At 36.8% G+C, this 17911-nt stretch overlaps 1 protein-coding gene across 1 annotated transcript in view; it reads right to left on the bottom strand.

The window, feature by feature from the left end:
* Positions 1-14397, bottom strand: part of parp1 (poly (ADP-ribose) polymerase 1) — a 41907-nt gene extending 27510 nt beyond the window's left edge. The window contains exons 1-4 of the mRNA XM_088624990.1: positions 14154-14397; positions 7275-7440; positions 4603-4718; positions 1951-2165 (exon numbers count right to left, since the gene is read on the bottom strand). Of these exons, the coding sequence (XP_088481116.1) occupies positions 1951-2165; positions 4603-4718; positions 7275-7440; positions 14154-14276 (620 nt within the window). The 5' untranslated portion in view covers positions 14277-14397. The remainder of the gene's footprint in view (positions 1-1950; positions 2166-4602; positions 4719-7274; positions 7441-14153) is intronic.
* Positions 14398-17911: the final 3514 nt, after the last annotated feature.

Here is a 17911-nt window from a genome sequence, read left to right as displayed (position 1 = left end):
AATGGGGACTCCCCTCCACCACCACCAATGTGCAGCATCCACCTGGATGATGCGACGGCAGCCATAGTGCGCCAGAACGCTCACCACACATCAGCTATCAGTGGGGAGGAGAGCAGAGTAATGAAGGCAATTCATTTCTATAGATTACTTCAATTCTATAGATACAATATGTACTGTTAAGAGCAATAACATTTTAATTAAGGACAAACATGCTTTAAAAGTATATTAATGTCTGATAAATGCTGTAAGATCACTGCCTAAAACCTTAAAACACTTAAGTGTCTGGGGTTTTGGAATTGATTTTTTTCAAGTGCACAAATAAATTCAAGGTGATGTGCATTAAAAAGCTGATTCAAACATATGAGATAACATACATTATCTCTGTAGACCTTCAATGCATTTACTCAAATCATCTAGCGTGCACAGATTAAGTTTGAATTTAAAAAAAGCTGTAGACCATATACTTTAGCTATAGGTAGAACTATCAATGTTGTATTAAAAGTAAAGCAGTAAAAATTCAGGAGTGTGTTTCTTGTATTGGCTTCTGACAAAAAATGTTTCTCTTGAAACAAAAAAGTGGCATGAACCGTCACATTCTAATTTAAATTTCCACAAATCTGACATTCCCATGATTGCCTTAATTTTAATATTTAATATAAAACGTGCCCCTCAATAAGGGTGTTTGATGATGGAAAAAAAGACAAATATGCCAGCAAGCAGTGACTATAGGTAGCCAATGGGCAAGTCCTTTACATGGGCATGTTTCAGACTTATGGCTACCTATATGTATTACAGTATATAACCATAATTATACGATAATTCTGTAAAGTGCTAAAAGAAGTTGACTTTTACGAAAGGTCATGGGAAAAGGATTTTTTTTAACACGAAGCTCCAGAAGCACAAATCATAACAGGTCAAATATCTTAAGTAAACCTTGTAATATATAATAATACGTTTTTCACATCTATGTATTAAGACCACTGCTTTCCCTAATTTATACTGAAAAAATCTACATAATTAGATTTGCAGACAGTACCAAACTAAAAGGATAAGCAAAGACTCTGGACAACAACAAAAAATTTAAAAGGGCACAGATCAAATACAGGACTGGCCCAATACCTGACAGAACACATTTAATTTATACAAGTACAGGGTGCTACAGGCTGGAAGCAAAATCAACTACAAATACAAACTGAGGAAGACTGAACTTGAAGAAGCTACGTAGGAGAAAGACCTTCTGTGTAGACATTTGAATTGCTGAACAGTGTGGGGAAGCAATAAAAAGGAAAGCACAGTGTTATAATATATACTACAAAGCAAAGAACTGAAATTAAGGAATATAATGTTAAAATTGCACTGCTAAGACATCCTTTAAAATGCCTACTACAATACTAGTGACCAAGATGCAATAAAACACATTGCACTGCTCCAGAATCAATCTAGAGAAAAACAACCATTCCCAAACTCAAAGAATGTTCTACACTGATGGGCTAGAAGAACTTAAACTTTTCGTTTTTAAAAGAATACTACCATGACACATCACAGTATATTAAAAAACCTCCAAGTCACTGAAGAAGTCAGTCCTATTGATACTTTCAGACTTGAAAGTGAAATGAAAAAATGAGATGACACACGTGGTATCAATAAGAGACACTATTGAAAATTTAGAACAGAAGGCATTTTGTTTTAACAGAAAGAGTTGTGGGAATATGGAACAAGCTGTCCAGCCATGAAGTCGAAGCTCATACTCAGACATACCTTGGATCAATTCCTACTGTAACAACAAACAAGCTACAAACGAGCAAAATGGTCCCCTGTTATTAACCCTGTACCACAATAGATCTGTGCTGAGAAAATATCACAATATCACACTGAACAAATTGCAAATCATGGAAATCAGGGAAAAGACAGCAAAATAAAGAAAGCAGACAGGCACGTGTAGAAACATACCCTTCAGTCTTGACAACTGGCAGCCTTTTCTTCAGCTCTTCTTTATCCTCTGCTCTTAAAGCGGCGAATCCTTTAAGCTGCGAGGCGCAGTAGGCAGGTTTGAAATCCAGTTCCTCCCTTCTGCTTACAAAGCAGCCTGTGTGGTACCAGCGGTCAATTAAGCCCAACTGAGGCTTCTCTGGGTCAATTGTCTTCTTAGACACCCTGATTTGATCCTGAAAAACAACCAGACATCGACTAAGAAAACCTTCACTCCTAGCAGTGTCTAACACTGCAAGTTACTAAAACCACAACTGACATCATTAGAACATAAGTGTGTTAAAAGAGGTACAGAAGTAAAGGATGCATAAATTGTAAGATTTTTTTATCACGGAACTTATACCATGCAAGCCCAAGACAGCTATGAAGAATAAATGAACTTATTTCTTCTTGAACTAGGACAGTAAAAAAAAACAGTGCTTTCCTCTAGAGATGTGCAGTTTAATTAAAAAAACTGAAACCAAACTGAAACATACTCAGGTTTTGGGCTTGTAATGGGCAATTTTTTGTGTGCAATATCTGTAATGATTTTTGGTGTCTGGCAGCAATAACATTTCTGTAGTTAGATATCATCGGCAACTTTTATTGCACAGGAACTCCCACTGGTCATTTTAATCGGTCTGTCTTTGATGGCATTTAGGTATTGTATTCTCTGTACCTGTTCGGGAAAGGAAACCAAGAACTCACACAGGCACACAGGCTACTTTGATCAGAAAATCTGTGCAGGATATTGCTTTATTGAATTATTGAGTTTTGCCAGCTTTTGACAAGTTTCCAATTTTCCAATAAATAAACCTTGACATGATTAAATATCTTGACATACACAATTTAAAAAGCAGTCCACCAGCCTTTTTTCTACAGCAATTAATCATGCTTTTTAATTTTTTTTTAAGTAATCTCTAACTGTGCAAAAAAAAGTTTTTCTCCCATAACTAAACATTGACCAAAAGTCTAAGTGGACATTTAGACACCTTGCTTTACAGCACTGATAAAAGGTTGATCGACAGTGATCAATAAGCAGTATTGTGTCTCTAAATTGTGTAAAAAGAAAGTCACTGCGAATTACATAAATTACGTACAAATGTCTGCAGATGTAAATTAAAATTTATGCCAATTAGAGGTGCACATAAAAATGAATATAGCCAGTAAATTGCAAAAAATAAATATGATACTACAATTGAACACAATCTCTATAACTGAAAAGTCCTCTTTATCCTTATAACCAAAATGTGCACAGTTCATTTTGAATTAACCATTTGAAATTTATGTAGTACAAAACCGTCGTTGTGGCAAGAAATAACCTGGTCAATAGAACACAGCGTTTTTGACTAAAACAATCCATGATGATTCTGTTAGCAAGTATACTCATTAATATATTTTAAATAATACAATTTCCCCCATATGTTTTTACCTTTTTTAAGAAACCTGCAAAACAAACCAGTTTGGAGAACAGGTCATCTGTCTCACTAACAATCTCTGTGACTTTCACTAATTCTAGTGTTTCAGCAAAACGATTTTTAGATGTAATGTAGCTGCCTCTGCATACATGTTTTTTTTCCAAAGAATGTAAAATACCTGACTTATTGATTACTTTCAGAGCACCTGTGTGCATCTTTTGCAATTTAATATTGTAAGTGCATATTATTTTCAATTATGAAGTCAGCATGTAGCATTAGTAGGTCAGAATTATTATACCCAGGTTTGAACAAGGTTTTTTTTAGAAATACTTCCTTTCTTTGCAGCATGCTATGGTCTTCAAAAACAATGTTAACAGCATTGCTATACTTATCACTTAAAAAACGAAAAACAGATTTTTTTGTATAAAACCGACCGGTAACTGAACTGACCTAAAATATCCAAAACTGCACATCCCTATGTTCCTTTCGCTCTTTGAAATTTAAATTGATCTCTATGATGCTATCCATGATTTATAGATTTATAGAGCTTAATTACAACACAGAGACGTAGGAATGTGTCATTAAGGTAACAGTTCTCAGTGCATTGCATTTCATTTCAATTCCATCTCGACAGGAATAAGATGAGACAGCAAGAAAAAAGTTTGGCATTTGCTCAATCCATGTGAATATTTCTGACCCAGTAAACAACACTGGTTCATAGTTAACATTAAAGAAATGAGGTGTTAAAACACTTTGTTGTATGAACTGCTTCTTCATTCACTGTTAAGTTAATATTTCTTTAAGTAGGCACTTTCAGACATGCGTTTTCTTATAATTTGGAGTGACATATTCCTTGTAACTTTACTGTACTTTTTTAAAACTAGGCTAGATACAAGGGCTTTTTCAAACTACATTAAGTAAGATTTTAATACAAATTTGAGGTAACTGGGGTAAAAGGGGTAACTGACGATGTATGAAGTCTTGTTTACAAATGAAAGCTTCTACAGCATTTTCAGGATTCTAAAGCAATAATTCACCAAAGTGAAGAAATGTCCAAAAATGAATCAATGACAAATTCGAGTTTATCAGTGAGAAGAAACACCAGTGAAAGTAATCAATCATGTCACAGGAACTATCATAAAAACAAGAATGAAAATGACTAGAATTACAAAGGCTGTGGAACAGCCACTCAGCCTATTCATTCATAACACTTTACCTTCTCTATTTTCTCATTGCATCCCTTGCAGGTGCTCCTGTTGGACTTTGCATATTCCACTGCAAAATCATTCAGTGTCTTCTCTCCTTTGGCACCACCCTTTGCGTCACCCTTTCCTGAAACACAGAAAAAAAAAATATCAAGTCTCCTTTCAACAACCTCTCAGTGCAAGAAAGTCAGCAAATCCCACTCTGCCTGTATCGGCCAATAAAGGCTACAGATCCCGTAGTCGCCAAAGATTGGGGGTACAGTTCAGGAAGCCTGCGCACATTTCCTCAGGCTTCGCCCCCCCAACGTGAATATTTCTACAAGAACAAAAGAGCTTTTCAGTTTTGGCTTTCTGGTTTCCTCTTTCCTTTACACTCTTGGAGTTTATACAGCCCACATGCAACCAGCTTCACAACATTTCACGTCACTTTTACAACCCCCTAAGAGGAAAAGAACATTGTTGCACAAAGTAACAGGAGAGTCAAAAGGTAAACACATTTTTACAGGCTTCTTTCAAGAGCTATCTGAAACAATAGGCAACACAAAAACTGTAATATACGACTATTCTCCCAGTGATTTGGCGTTTCGTACAGGTAGTATGCCCTCTGCACCGTTTCTGTCCATTAATCAAGTTAATCTAAGCTTTATGTTGTGAAACTACAATAAATAGTAGCAACACAAGGATAAACAACACTTCAAATTCCTGCAGGGTACAGGAGAATGTTAGTGGCATTTAAACACTGTAGCCCAGCTTTCCACAAAATTTACTGCTTAATTGCATGAAATATACGGATTATTTAGAATGAGAATAAGTATACTCTACATATATAAATAACATGAAATACATCACTATCGAACTACTCAATGGCTTTCCATTTCTTTTAATTCTCTCTCTAGTCTAGTAAGTAGATGTTCTGCTGAGTAAAAGAAAAACAAAATATTTCAGAATGCCTCTTGCCCTTTTCAGTATTGCACTAGCCGTTATTGTTTTTTTTTTATAGAAATGTATCCTAGTGAAAACATAAGGCAAAGAATACTTCTCAAGTCAAGTATTTTACATTTTAACATTCAAGTGTTTAAGCTGAAAAGGGAGCTAAGGACTTATAACCAGTCAGTTATCCATATCCAATGTTGAATAAATTGTGTCGCAAGTTGGAAGTGAAAACTACAAAACATTATCATCGCCCTCTACTTGAGTAAAAGTCTTCTTAAACCATTTGCCACTGAGCATGGTGGAGATATCTTGTCATTTGCATACATCTTACTAAGCTTGAAAACTACATGTAAAAGAGGAACTTTATACATAAGAATATAAGAACGGTTACAAAGCAGACTCCTCATGTGTGACATGTCACACTCAGAGCGAAAAGGCAGGGGGATTTTCAGTCAGGGCTCACATCTACAGTTTTTAAAAATTCACTCCATTGCTGATTTTGCACGGGAAAATTTGTTCTGCAAGTTTCCGCTGTGGTTTCAAAGTAATTTATTTTATTCGATGAACAGAACAAATGATTCCTGTATAGTCAAAGACAATTACCACACATCTTACTGTTCTAACTGTAAGATGATCAACATGCACAGATTGACACATTCAGGAAGTTTTACCTCATTCTAAGAACTAGATTGAAGAAGAATGGTAATGACATTAAATATTCTGGTATTTAAGGTTTACAGTTGTTCCCATTTAAATAACTCTTGTGACAGTTTCTAATCCATCTACTGACTACGGCTGAACCAAAGCAGCAGCTCATCTATTATTTTTTGTTGCTGTTACTGCCTTTCCAGCAATGCATCTGATGATCAAAGTAGCACGGCTGAAGTATTATTTGTTGTGCATTAATAACAAAAAAGACCTCAAACAACTGATTAAAATGTGCACTTTCCAGCGTCCAGGAGCTGTCCACCTTGCAACCGGCTATTGCCCTTCAACATAGAATCACCCTTTGCTTTTATAGATCCTGACCCGGGCTCATTCCTGATCTGGCCAGAGTACATTTTACATTTAAAGCCACCTGTTCTATGTGACATTTCCGCAATTACCGAAAGGCTTCAAAACCCCCATTCATGGTAATAACGGGGACTAACCACAGTTGAACTTGAACTACAACAATTCCTGAAAAACCTCCGGCCCTTTTTGTAACAAACTACAACTCATTTCAAACCACTGCTGAGCTTCGCTGTGACTTCATGCATCCTCCACACTTTTGAAATGTAAAGCATAGTAAGAACTGTTTACACTTCAGTACAACTGATTGTTTTAAAATAAGCCAGTAACAATCTTTATTAGATGCCTCTGCATACATTCACAATTCACAATACTTTCACAATCCCATCATAAGCACTGTAGTAGAGATGCACTGAAGGAAGCCTTTTCCAAAATATTCTAAAGCAGACAAATTATTTGCAATGTACAGACAGACATATATACATATCACTGCTTTTGAAAAATGTCTTGCGTTGATTGCAAATGATAAAGATTTTGTAGCACTGAACTTGTTTTAGGATGTGGACTTTGCACTGACCAGATAGACCCTCTGCATCCTTGTGACTTGTCTGTTTTTATGAAGTTGAAATTTCAGGTTCTGGTCAAAGTAATAAGTCTCTTGTTCAAAACAAACAGGAAAAGTGCGGGGGTAGTCTAAGCAAAAATGTTTTAAGCACAGGTTTCTAGAAAGAGCTTTTACCTCCAGAACTTGCACCTCCTGTCTCAATGGCTTTCTTCACCTTCTCCTGGTCTTCCCATCTGAGGTCTGTGAACCCCGAAATATCCCCTGGGGACTGGACTGATACTCTTTGCCAGAAGCAGGAGAAGTGATGCCAATGGGGGACTTTGCCATCAAACATGGGAGACTGAAAAAAATAATAAACACATTTTCTGAGAAGGTAAAAAAAAGAGTGAAGGTTTAAATCACATTAAAACCAACAAATCCTGCTTGCAACACACACAGTCACCCACCTATCCAGCCAAAAAGTCACATATTTCTGATACGGGCTGGTGTTGCTACAACCCACAACTCTTCCTGGAAGCACAGGGCATGAGGCAGGACTATGCACACAAAAGCACAATTTAGAGACACCAATTATCCTAGCCTTTGGAAGTTGGGAGAAAAACAGAACCTCTGGAGGTAACTCAGAGGTAACACAGATGACAAAGGAAACATACAAACGCCATACTAGGATGCCTAGTCTGGAATCAAACGGCTGGGCCCAGAGCTAGAGACCTAACCACCACACCACAGTTTGCACTAGTTTCAGAAAAAATACCAGAAAAGAAAACTTATTTCAATATTTTATAAATTGTGGCCTTGTCCTCTTTCTTCTAGTTGAAGAAATGTGTGCCAAGTTAATTGTGTAAGATTGTTATTTTTAAATCCGTCCCATGCATTTTAATACTTAAAACAGATGGTGAAAAACAAAACTCTGCTCTGTGGTAAAATTACTTCTAATAACAAACGATCTAGCTATAATCTGATGAAAGCAAAACAAAAAACTTTGGCCTAACTCACGTTAAGTATGTAAATTTAGAATCAAGCAAAAGAAAAGACACCAAATTCACAAAATGGAGGTACATTGATGTGAAAGTGAAAGTAAACCCTCTTAAGTCTCTATAGTTTTTACCTAGACCTCACCAAGCCCTCACAGTATTAATGTAACCTCATGTGACAGCTAACACACACAAGTTTTACTCTGTCATTTATTTATTTAAAAAAAAAATCAGAATCTGTATATAAAATCAGAAACTGTCAGATTGGACTGGTGCATTCACGTTAGAGTTAACATCATGCCCAGGTCAAAAGATATCTGTTATGGTCTCAGAGAAATAATCATTGCTGCTCATCACTCTGGTAAGGGTGATACAAATCCATTTCCTAACAATGTGGGGTCCATTATTCCACAGTGAGAAATAATTACAAATGGAGAAAGTTCAAGACAGTTGCCAGTATACCCAGGAGTGATCATCCCAGAAATTCACCCCAAAGATCAGACCGTATGATGCTCCTTGAGACCGTGAATCCCACAGCTATATCCAAGGATCTACAGGCTTCTGTCATACAGTAAACGTTAGTTCATGATTCGGCCATTAGGGTGTGACTGAACAAGACCAGTTTTTCGTGGAAGGGTATCCATAAAAAAAACCTTCTCTCCAAAAAGAACATTGTTGAATGGCTAAAGTTTGTAAAACAGCACAAGACTAACAGAACAATGTCCTCTGGACAGATGAGGCCAAAGTGGAGATGAATGGCTGTAATGGAAAATGACATGTTTGGTGAAAACTAAACACTGCACATCACCACAAGTACCTCACATCACCCATCAGCATGATGTTGGGGGGTATTGGTTTGGATCTGCTTTGCAGCTTCAGGACCTGGAAGCCTCACAATCATTGAGTCAACCATGAATTCCTCTCTTATGGAAGCCCGTTTCCGCCAGGGAGTAAAAAAAAAAAACGTGCTATGGTATCTCAGAATTGCGACTTAGCAACTCAGAATTGCGACTTCAAAATAGCCCATATTTCATTGTCTGTCCTTTTGTTATTGTAACGGATTCGGGTTCTAGGGCATGTGCCCTCGCCACTCCCACCCTAGTTCGTGCCTCGCTGCACTGGCCCGAACCCAGGTCTTGCCAGCTGAGCTAAAGACCTTCTTTTTTAAGTAAAAAAGGACATACAATGGAAATACGTAAAAAGTATGTTTCAGCTTTTATAATTGTGAATTCCTCTGGATGTGAAGTGCCTATTTCTGTATCTTATTTCATATTCTGTCTCCGTAAATAAAAACTATTTTTAAAAAGCCCACCGTGCACTATTCCATCCGGGTACTATGGAAGCCTCACTGGCGGAAATGGGATTCTATAAAAATTAGTGAAATTAATTTGATTTTTATCAGGGCACTGTACAAGACAAGTCTTCAGGCTTATAGATCCTATGATCCTGTACGATTCATGAAAATAGTGTAACGGAACGGCCGACATACAGGTTGTACGAACTGGTTGCAGTGTGGTGACGACACCACCCTCCCCTGCGCATAACAAGGATGCTGGCCGCCGGGGTTAAAGAAAGTGTTCTTTAGCTCAGCTGGCAAGACCTGGGTTCGAACCAATGCAGTGAGGCACGAACTAGGGTGGGAGCGGCGAGGGCAGATTCCCTAGAACCCGAATCCGTTACAATAACAAAAGGACAGACAATGAAATATGGCTATTTCAAAGTCGCAAATGTGAGATATAAAGTCGGAATTCTGAGTTACTAAGTCGGAATTCTGAGTTGCTAAGTCGGAATTCTGAGTTGCTAAGTCGGAATTCTGAGATACCATAGCCCGTTTTTTTTTTACTCCCTGGCGGAAACGGGCTTCCATACTCTCTATATCATCGCATTCTAAAGGAAAATGTGAGACTATGTGTCCAACAGCTAAAGCTTAGTTGAAAGTGGATAATGCAATAGGACAGCGAAAATATTCAGGATTCTGGTTTAGCAAGATACTGTGGTGGGACATAAATTAATGCCCTCAAACATCACCGAGCTGATGCAATTTTGTAAGGAGCAGTGGGCCAGAATTCCTCCTAGGTAATGTGAAAGACTGATAAACTCTTACAAAATGTTTTACTTCAAGCTACTGCTGCTAAAGGGGGTTCCACATATTACTGAATCACAGAGTGCACTTACATTTTCACACAAAGTTACTGAATATTGGTGACAAAGTAAAATTGTTACATATAATCTATCACATGAGGTTAGATTTATCTTCTGTTCTTGGTGAGAACTCTATGAAGCTCAGATATGTCTTAATATGTAAAACCACAGAATTGTAAGGATATGTACTTTCTGTTTCAGATCAATGCACATTGATCCTAATTTGACATTAGACCATTAACTGTTAGTACACAAAGGAGAGGATGTGATTTAAGTATTCCTTAAACTATACTTACAAAACCCTTCAAACTGACAACCACAATCTTAGCAATGAAATGAGGATTCAAGGTGATTAGGAGACACATTTAGCACTGAGATTTAGGCCAACCCAGTTTTATATATTCCTTTCTAAAGGAAACTTTTATTTTATGATAGACAGTCTTTGAACATAGTCAAACTTATTCACATAAGGACTGTACCAAATACAAATTACGAGTTAACCAAAACAATCCAGTTTTCTAATTTAACGAAACTAGTAGGCCAAACAGCTAGTAATTGCTGTTACTCAAAAAAAAATTTCCAGCGATCAACTCAACAGTCACTGATGAAGATTATGATTTATGACCAATGACCAAACTAACAGCTTCAGAACTGTTAATGACAAATCAAACATCACATAACATGGTTTCTGAAACTGGCTATAGACGATCTAGAGGCAATTTATTTAATGGCGCAATCACAAGCAATTAAATTCTCAAAACAAATTCCAATATAATTACTTAATATAATAACTTATTACAGGTACCACTCTACCCTTTATATCCATGTACTACATAGTTTGTACAAGAGGACAGTGAATCTTTCTCACACTGTCATCTACAGGTTAAACCACAATGGAACAAGATACAGCGCGCGCTAATACTTGAGTGGACACAAGAGCTACTATGTAATTCTATACCATTGTATAGGAATGCGTGCTATGAACCTAAGTGACCAATTGTATTAAAAGAAGTTATCTTTAGCAAACAGGGAGTTAGGAGAATGTGCGTGGTTTTGGAACAATGCCAATCTTGTAAGCAAAGGAAAGCGTGATGGATAACAGAAAAATATTTAAGTACTGTTTTTCTCATTTGAGAAAAATACCCCGAGCATCTCTGTGTTTCGCTCCCATGTGCATGAAATCAAAACTTTTTAACTTCTGAGACGGCCTTCTGACTTTTAAGAGAAACGGGGAAAAAAAATATCCAACAGCACCACATTCGCCAACAGAACAACTGATAGAAAATAAATACCTTGCAAAAATCAAGTGTTATGTCATGGCTGAAAGGAATAGACACCAAGAGTACTGATCTTTCTGTTCTGTAAGCCGCTACCAATAAGAACTACAGGAGAGCACATATTTCAGCTTCTGAATGAACGGTGCTAGAGCGACGACAAGACGGCACAGTGGTGTAGTTTCACGAATTAGAGAGGTTGATCCAGATATGAAGAGGACGCACTGCAGCATCCACCGCGAGGCCTTGGCAGTCAAGAAAATGCCTGAGGGGTGTAAAATCGGTCTTAATCGCTGATGTAAAACTTGTGAATTGTAACAAGGCTTGACCAATTAATTAACGTCCATTAAGTGTGATTTGTAATGAAATGGGCAGCTACATATTCTATTTATCACCATCAGTCATTTAGGACAACATTGGATCATTCAGAGATCCTCGCTGAACTTCTGGAGTGAGTTTGCTGCACTGAAAGTAAAGGGGCCGAATAATTTTGCACGCCCCACTTTTCATTTTTTTATTAGTTAAAAAAGTTTCAAAAATCCAATAGATTTCGTTCCACTTCACAATTGTGTCCCACTTGTTGGCGATTCTTCACATAAAATAAAAAATTTATATCTTTATGTTTGAAGCCTGAAATGTGGCAAAAGGTTGAAAAGTTCAAGGGGGCCGAATACTTTCGCAAGGCACTGTACCTTTGTGAGAAAGGCTTCTCCGCTCTCACTGCAATCAAGGCAAAGTACCGCAAAAAAATGGATGCTGAGCCAGATCTGCGTTCGAAGCTCACTGCCCTCGTCCCTGACATTGCAAGGCTTTGCTTGATTAAACAGGCTCACCCCTCTCACTTAAATGGTAAGTGCTTAGGGCTATTTGTGTGTGCACGCACTCATGTTGGTCATTGAGGTTTTCTGTGGTTCCTATGAGAAGATGACTTGTAGGTGGTACTTTGCTTTTGCTTTGCTTTCATCAGGAGTGGTACTTGGTCCAAAAGGTTTGAGAACCACTGTGATAGAGGACTGCAGCTCTGCACAACACTGTAGGTTTACGTGTGCCTCGTAAGCCACAGGGGTCACCCTCCAGTCAAAAACTGCTGAAACCTGACATTTTGGAAACATTATGGTCCTGCAGAAAGGCATGTATCATTTGTCGTTACCCCTAAATCACTTAAAAGGGTGGTGCAGGGCAATCAAGAGACCAACATAGAAGCTATATTAAGGTTTCTTGGGGGTGGGGGGGTGGTTCAAGTGTTTCAATACTCCATTTTATTTTCCATATTATGGAGAACAGATTGCTTTTGATAGCATCACATCAATATCGTCAGTATTGTTGTAATGTTTCTTAACATACCCTAAATAAGGGTATGAAACAAAGAAATGTCTATTTTAACGCTGATATCACATTAATAAGTTAGAAGATCGCTGTAATGTCAGCGAATTTACAGAAAGAGCCTGCTTTGTGTCCTTCAGGACTCCCTCTTTAACAAAACTCAGACATCACAAATTTAAAAAACGATTTAAACGTGTCGGATTCGTAATCACATTTATAAAACTACTCATTTACGATAACATTTACTACAAAGAAGTTGCACTGCAATGTTTGGGACGTAGATGAAACAACCGGAAAAGCTACAGATGAAGATGTTTTTCGTTAACTAAGAGTTTGAAGGTGCAATTTTTCTTGTACTTCCTGTACTCGAATCCAAAACACTAAATATCCAGTAGTTAAATCACAAGCTTTGGTCTGCAGCCATAAGAGTAACATTACCGCTACAGAAAAATGAAGATGTTCATCAGACTCCATAGCAAGGGCTATTACATCCCGTTACATCACCGATCATTTACTCCGATTATCAATACCTTGCGCTTGAGTCAAAACAAATCAGTGGGCCTCATTTAAGATATTTTGATTCTTCTTGCTGTACAACCTCAGCACACAACGGTCTGGAAAACGAAATTACATACTGCATCGATTCTGTGGATTCTGTACAACATGTGAATTAAGTATTTTCCTTGGCTGTAACACAACATTTGCAAAAGCAATACAATCACTCATGTCTGAGTTTAAAGGAACATTAATTAAGTGAAAATGATTACTGATAATGTACTGTATGAGCTGGTACTGCATCATTAATGAAATCAAAACAGTTGTTTATCTTGTTACTTCGTTTACGGATTCAAAATAAAGTTACTAAAAAGTACAAATTAATACTATTGATAATGGTTGCTAAATGTAAGGGAAACTATTCACGAAAACACTGCTTACTTACTATGGTCATTATCTCATGCATGCTTGAAACCGAATTACATGCCCTATTTTTACAATCAATGCTTTTTAAACATTACAATAGTTCAATTTCAATTTCGAGCCGTTTGAAGACAGACTATAAAACCTTATGCTTTATGCACCAATCGTGCACCAAGAGGGAATGTTTCAAGAAACATGGTTGGTCTCAAACGCAGACACCGTTTACTCCATCACTTGAGTTGCAATGTAAATAAATCCCAATTACGGCCTATCAGTTAATGATGCATACTCCATCGAATTATCACAGGATCGAATGTATTTTTTCATTCTGATGGTTCTTTGCTGCGTTAATATATGCATGAACTACATATAAACAAACTTCTTTCTTCCTCGTATCAAAGAATGCAAATTACGTGCTTTACCTGCACCATTATAGCCATCCGGAGAGAATCTTTTGCGATATTGTCTTTGCATTTCTTGCAAGAAGCTCGACCACTTTTAGCGTATTCGGCTTTGTACAGCTTCTCCTCTTGTGAATCCGCCATATCGCCCGCTTATTAAATTTTGCAGCTGTATTTTTACTGAGCTGTAACAATCACAGATCACAATGTATGACCCGCGTGGAGCCAAACCGCCTTAGCGCTCAAGCGCAGACTCAACGAATCAAATGATGAGCCTAAGAAAAGTTACATGGATAAGGCAGAAAACATCGAGCACAATGCAATGATTGAGCAATGTAACGTTTTAACGTTGGAATCGGCAGTCCCCTAATAGATTTACCATTTTGAATAACAGATATATATATATAAATTAAAAATAAAACCTTGATCATTGAAAATTGGGTCAAAAATTGTATAATTTGGGTTAAACAATTAATCAATGCTGATGGTGAAATATATTGTAGCGCCACGAGGGACGCTTTAGCCATGCGCACCCAAGGCGGGCTGAGAACAGCACCTGGGGGCGGGACTACGGGACTGTATATAGAGGGATTGAGGCTGGGAGACGGTCTCTTCCCTTCGGGGGTGTGTGTGTAGGTGCGGTACTGTGACTTCATGCCCATGTGTGTACCTTTCCCCGGATCGAGTTATTAAATGTGTTTTTCAACCTCGTTCCCTGAGGCCTATGCCTGCTATATTCCGTACCTAAGCCCGCGGTCGTTACAATATAATTACAATAGGTTTATTCCATGCTGAAAAAAAGAAGAAAACGTTTAGGCCGTGGAGCCTTCTTCAGGTGTGAGCACACTTAATTTTAAATCACTGGACTTAAAGGTTTTTAACTGGGTAAATTAGATTAATTATTTTGTATGAATCAGAAAGACGCTGGTTATGCGGAGATTGAAAATCAATACAGATGCTAACTGTGACCTTTCTGAAAGCAGCCCTGAAAGCACACACCTGAAGAAGGCTCCATGGCCGAAACGTTGTTTTCTTTCTTCTTTTTTCAGCATGGAATAAACCTATTGCTTGTTCCTTTGCAGCCTACGCATGCTGACGCAGCTACCCACCTGAACAATATAATTACACTGAGTTTGTTAATAGATATAATATTTCTATTAATTCTTATCAATATTTCACTCTAACGCGATTCCTAGCGAAATATTGACTCTTTTAAGGAGGTGCAATAGTAGTCCATTAGAAACATTGGAAGAATTTACAGCTTGCATCAGACTAAAAGGAAGGGAAATATTGAGTTGTGGATGTAATACATTTTAAGATCTCTGTTGCAAGATGATAATATCCTTGCTGTTACAGTATATTTGAATTCCTTATTTGGAAAATGGGTTGATTGGAAAAAAAATGGATGATGCCCAATAAATATTGTATAACTTATAAGGTTAAGGAGGTTTCGTACTAAATAATTCATCGAATTTACCCAGTTAAGACCCTTGTTGTCCAGTGATTTAAAATTAATATAGATGATAAATGTGTTTTTTTGTGACAATAGCCCTGAAACTATTGCAACATTTATTTTGGTTACGTCCCATGGTAAAAACTTTCTGGACTGGCAAACTTACATTAAAAATGAGACCAATATTGATATTTTCTTTGAAGAAATTGATTTTATGTTAAATTTTGCCCCATCGGAAATAATACAAAAAATAATGTTTAATTAACTTAATTATAATGGCACGTTATCATATACACAAAATTAAATGGCCTGGGAAGAATCATATGTTTGAACATTTTAAAATGGATGTAAAGGAGTATCTGCAGACTATTTCAAATTGTAAAAATATTAAAGCGGTGCAGACTTTTTCTTTAATTTGTTTTAGCCTTTTTCATAATTTGTATTTATTTTGTCATATGTACTCCTGACGATGCTTTTGTCTTCAAATGTTATATGTACTTTTGTTTGTATTGTATTTGTTGTTGTTGTTAATGCTTAAATAAAGTGGAAGAGGCAAAGAGATTTAGAGGCGATGTTTGTGAAGTGCCATTTTTCTTTGTTTTCAAAATTCTAATAATGAATTCTAAGCCAATTACAAAAATACCCACTATTCTGCAAAACATCCAGTTGATTTGATTAAAATACAACATAGACTGAATTTACATTCATATATTCATTCTTAGGATTGAAGCATAGCATATGGCCTCATTTTCTGATGTGTTCTTAATGGAATAGGACCAAAGGGTTTTGCATAAGTATTATTTTCTCTGCTCATATAAAGCAATTGGAGTCTTCATCCCTGGTCATGAAATAGTCTGATTCCATCTCATGGGTCATGTCTCATGTATAAAAGATGAATAAAAATAGGTCCTGCAGTTCACATCCAAAAAATCAGCACTGATGCTTCAATCGCAGCTGACGTTCAAAAGCCAAAATAAAGCCATGAGAAATGGCAATAACTTTATAAAAATATTAATGAAGTGAATGAAGGATGCAGGTTAATTATTTACAATATGCTAAAAATACATTTTAAACATCTATGTCTCTATATAAAGACAAAGGTAATTTAACTTTTTTTTAAATTGATTGTTATTTTTCTCAATAATGGAGTCATATTGATTTAAAACTTGTTGCACTTCGTCTGTCAATAATTATATAAAAGAGTAAATCTGATAAGCCTTTGAGAATCAGCGCTTTGAGACTGTAATTGCCTTTATGTGAATTGTGGTAAATAGAACTTTTCAGATTGTCTTTATTGTGATTAACTTTACTACAAAATTGTGGCTAAAGTTATGATATAATTGTATTTTCATTATGTTTTCGTAATTAAACCAATGAAAGGCATTATATTAAATAGCATTATAATTTACATCAATCTGGGTAATGGCCAAAAGGAAATAAAACATCAGTAATAATTTTGTAATATTACTAAATTTCATGGTTTTTTTTTTTTGCAGATTTTGCAGTTTCTTTAAGCTTTTTAAATTTATTTATAGTAGGGCAGCCTGGTGGTACAGTGGTTAGTATTGCTGTTTTGTGTGATGGGATACTGGGACACTGGGACAGTTGAACAGTGGGGTTCAGCTTCTGGGGTGCCCTAAGTGTAATTGTGTGGGTTTTTTCCAGGAGTTCTGGTTTCCTCCTACAATCCAAAGACATACTGGTAGGTTGGTTTCTGGAAAAACAGGCCCTGGTGTAATTGTGTGTGTGTATTTGTGTCTGTGTGTGCCCTGAGATGGCCTGGACTCCTGTCCAGCAAGTATCCCGTTTGGAGCAGTCTGAAAATGGATGGATGTTAATAGTATCCTGCAATTCCTTTTTTTATGCTATTTCAAGTGAATCTGCCTGAATCTCGTATGATTCATATTTCTCATTTTCCTACTTCTTCTATTAGGAGAAATATGGGATTCAATACAGTGCTGTCTAAATGTAAAACCTTTAGCACCAAATTACCTTTTTAACTTCAATACAAAATCCTTTATTACCAATTTGTGATAGTTGTGAAAAGGATTAATCTTTTCTGGCTCTATTAGCATTTCTAATGCCTGCTTTACTTTATACCTCACTTTTATTTTTTTAATTCATACACTGTATGTTACTCATTTCTCCACTCTAGGTCTTTATTTCTCCCGTTATTTTTCTTTATTTACATACCTACTTTCATACATTGATCTGATTGTTTTGTGGGTGAATTTACCCTATGGTTATGACTATTTCTAACTTGCATCTATCCATTCTCTACTGATTCCACAGCCATTTATGCAAATGTGATCATCACTTCTAGCCA

Source organism: Lepisosteus platostomus, chromosome 3 (genome assembly GCF_059453375.1).
Source record: "Lepisosteus platostomus isolate fLepPlt1 chromosome 3, fLepPlt1.hap1, whole genome shotgun sequence".
NCBI classification, from domain to species: domain Eukaryota; kingdom Metazoa; phylum Chordata; class Actinopteri; order Semionotiformes; family Lepisosteidae; genus Lepisosteus; species Lepisosteus platostomus.
The sequence above is the reverse complement of the archived record's forward strand: the minus strand, read 5'-3'. Positions and strand labels throughout refer to the sequence as shown.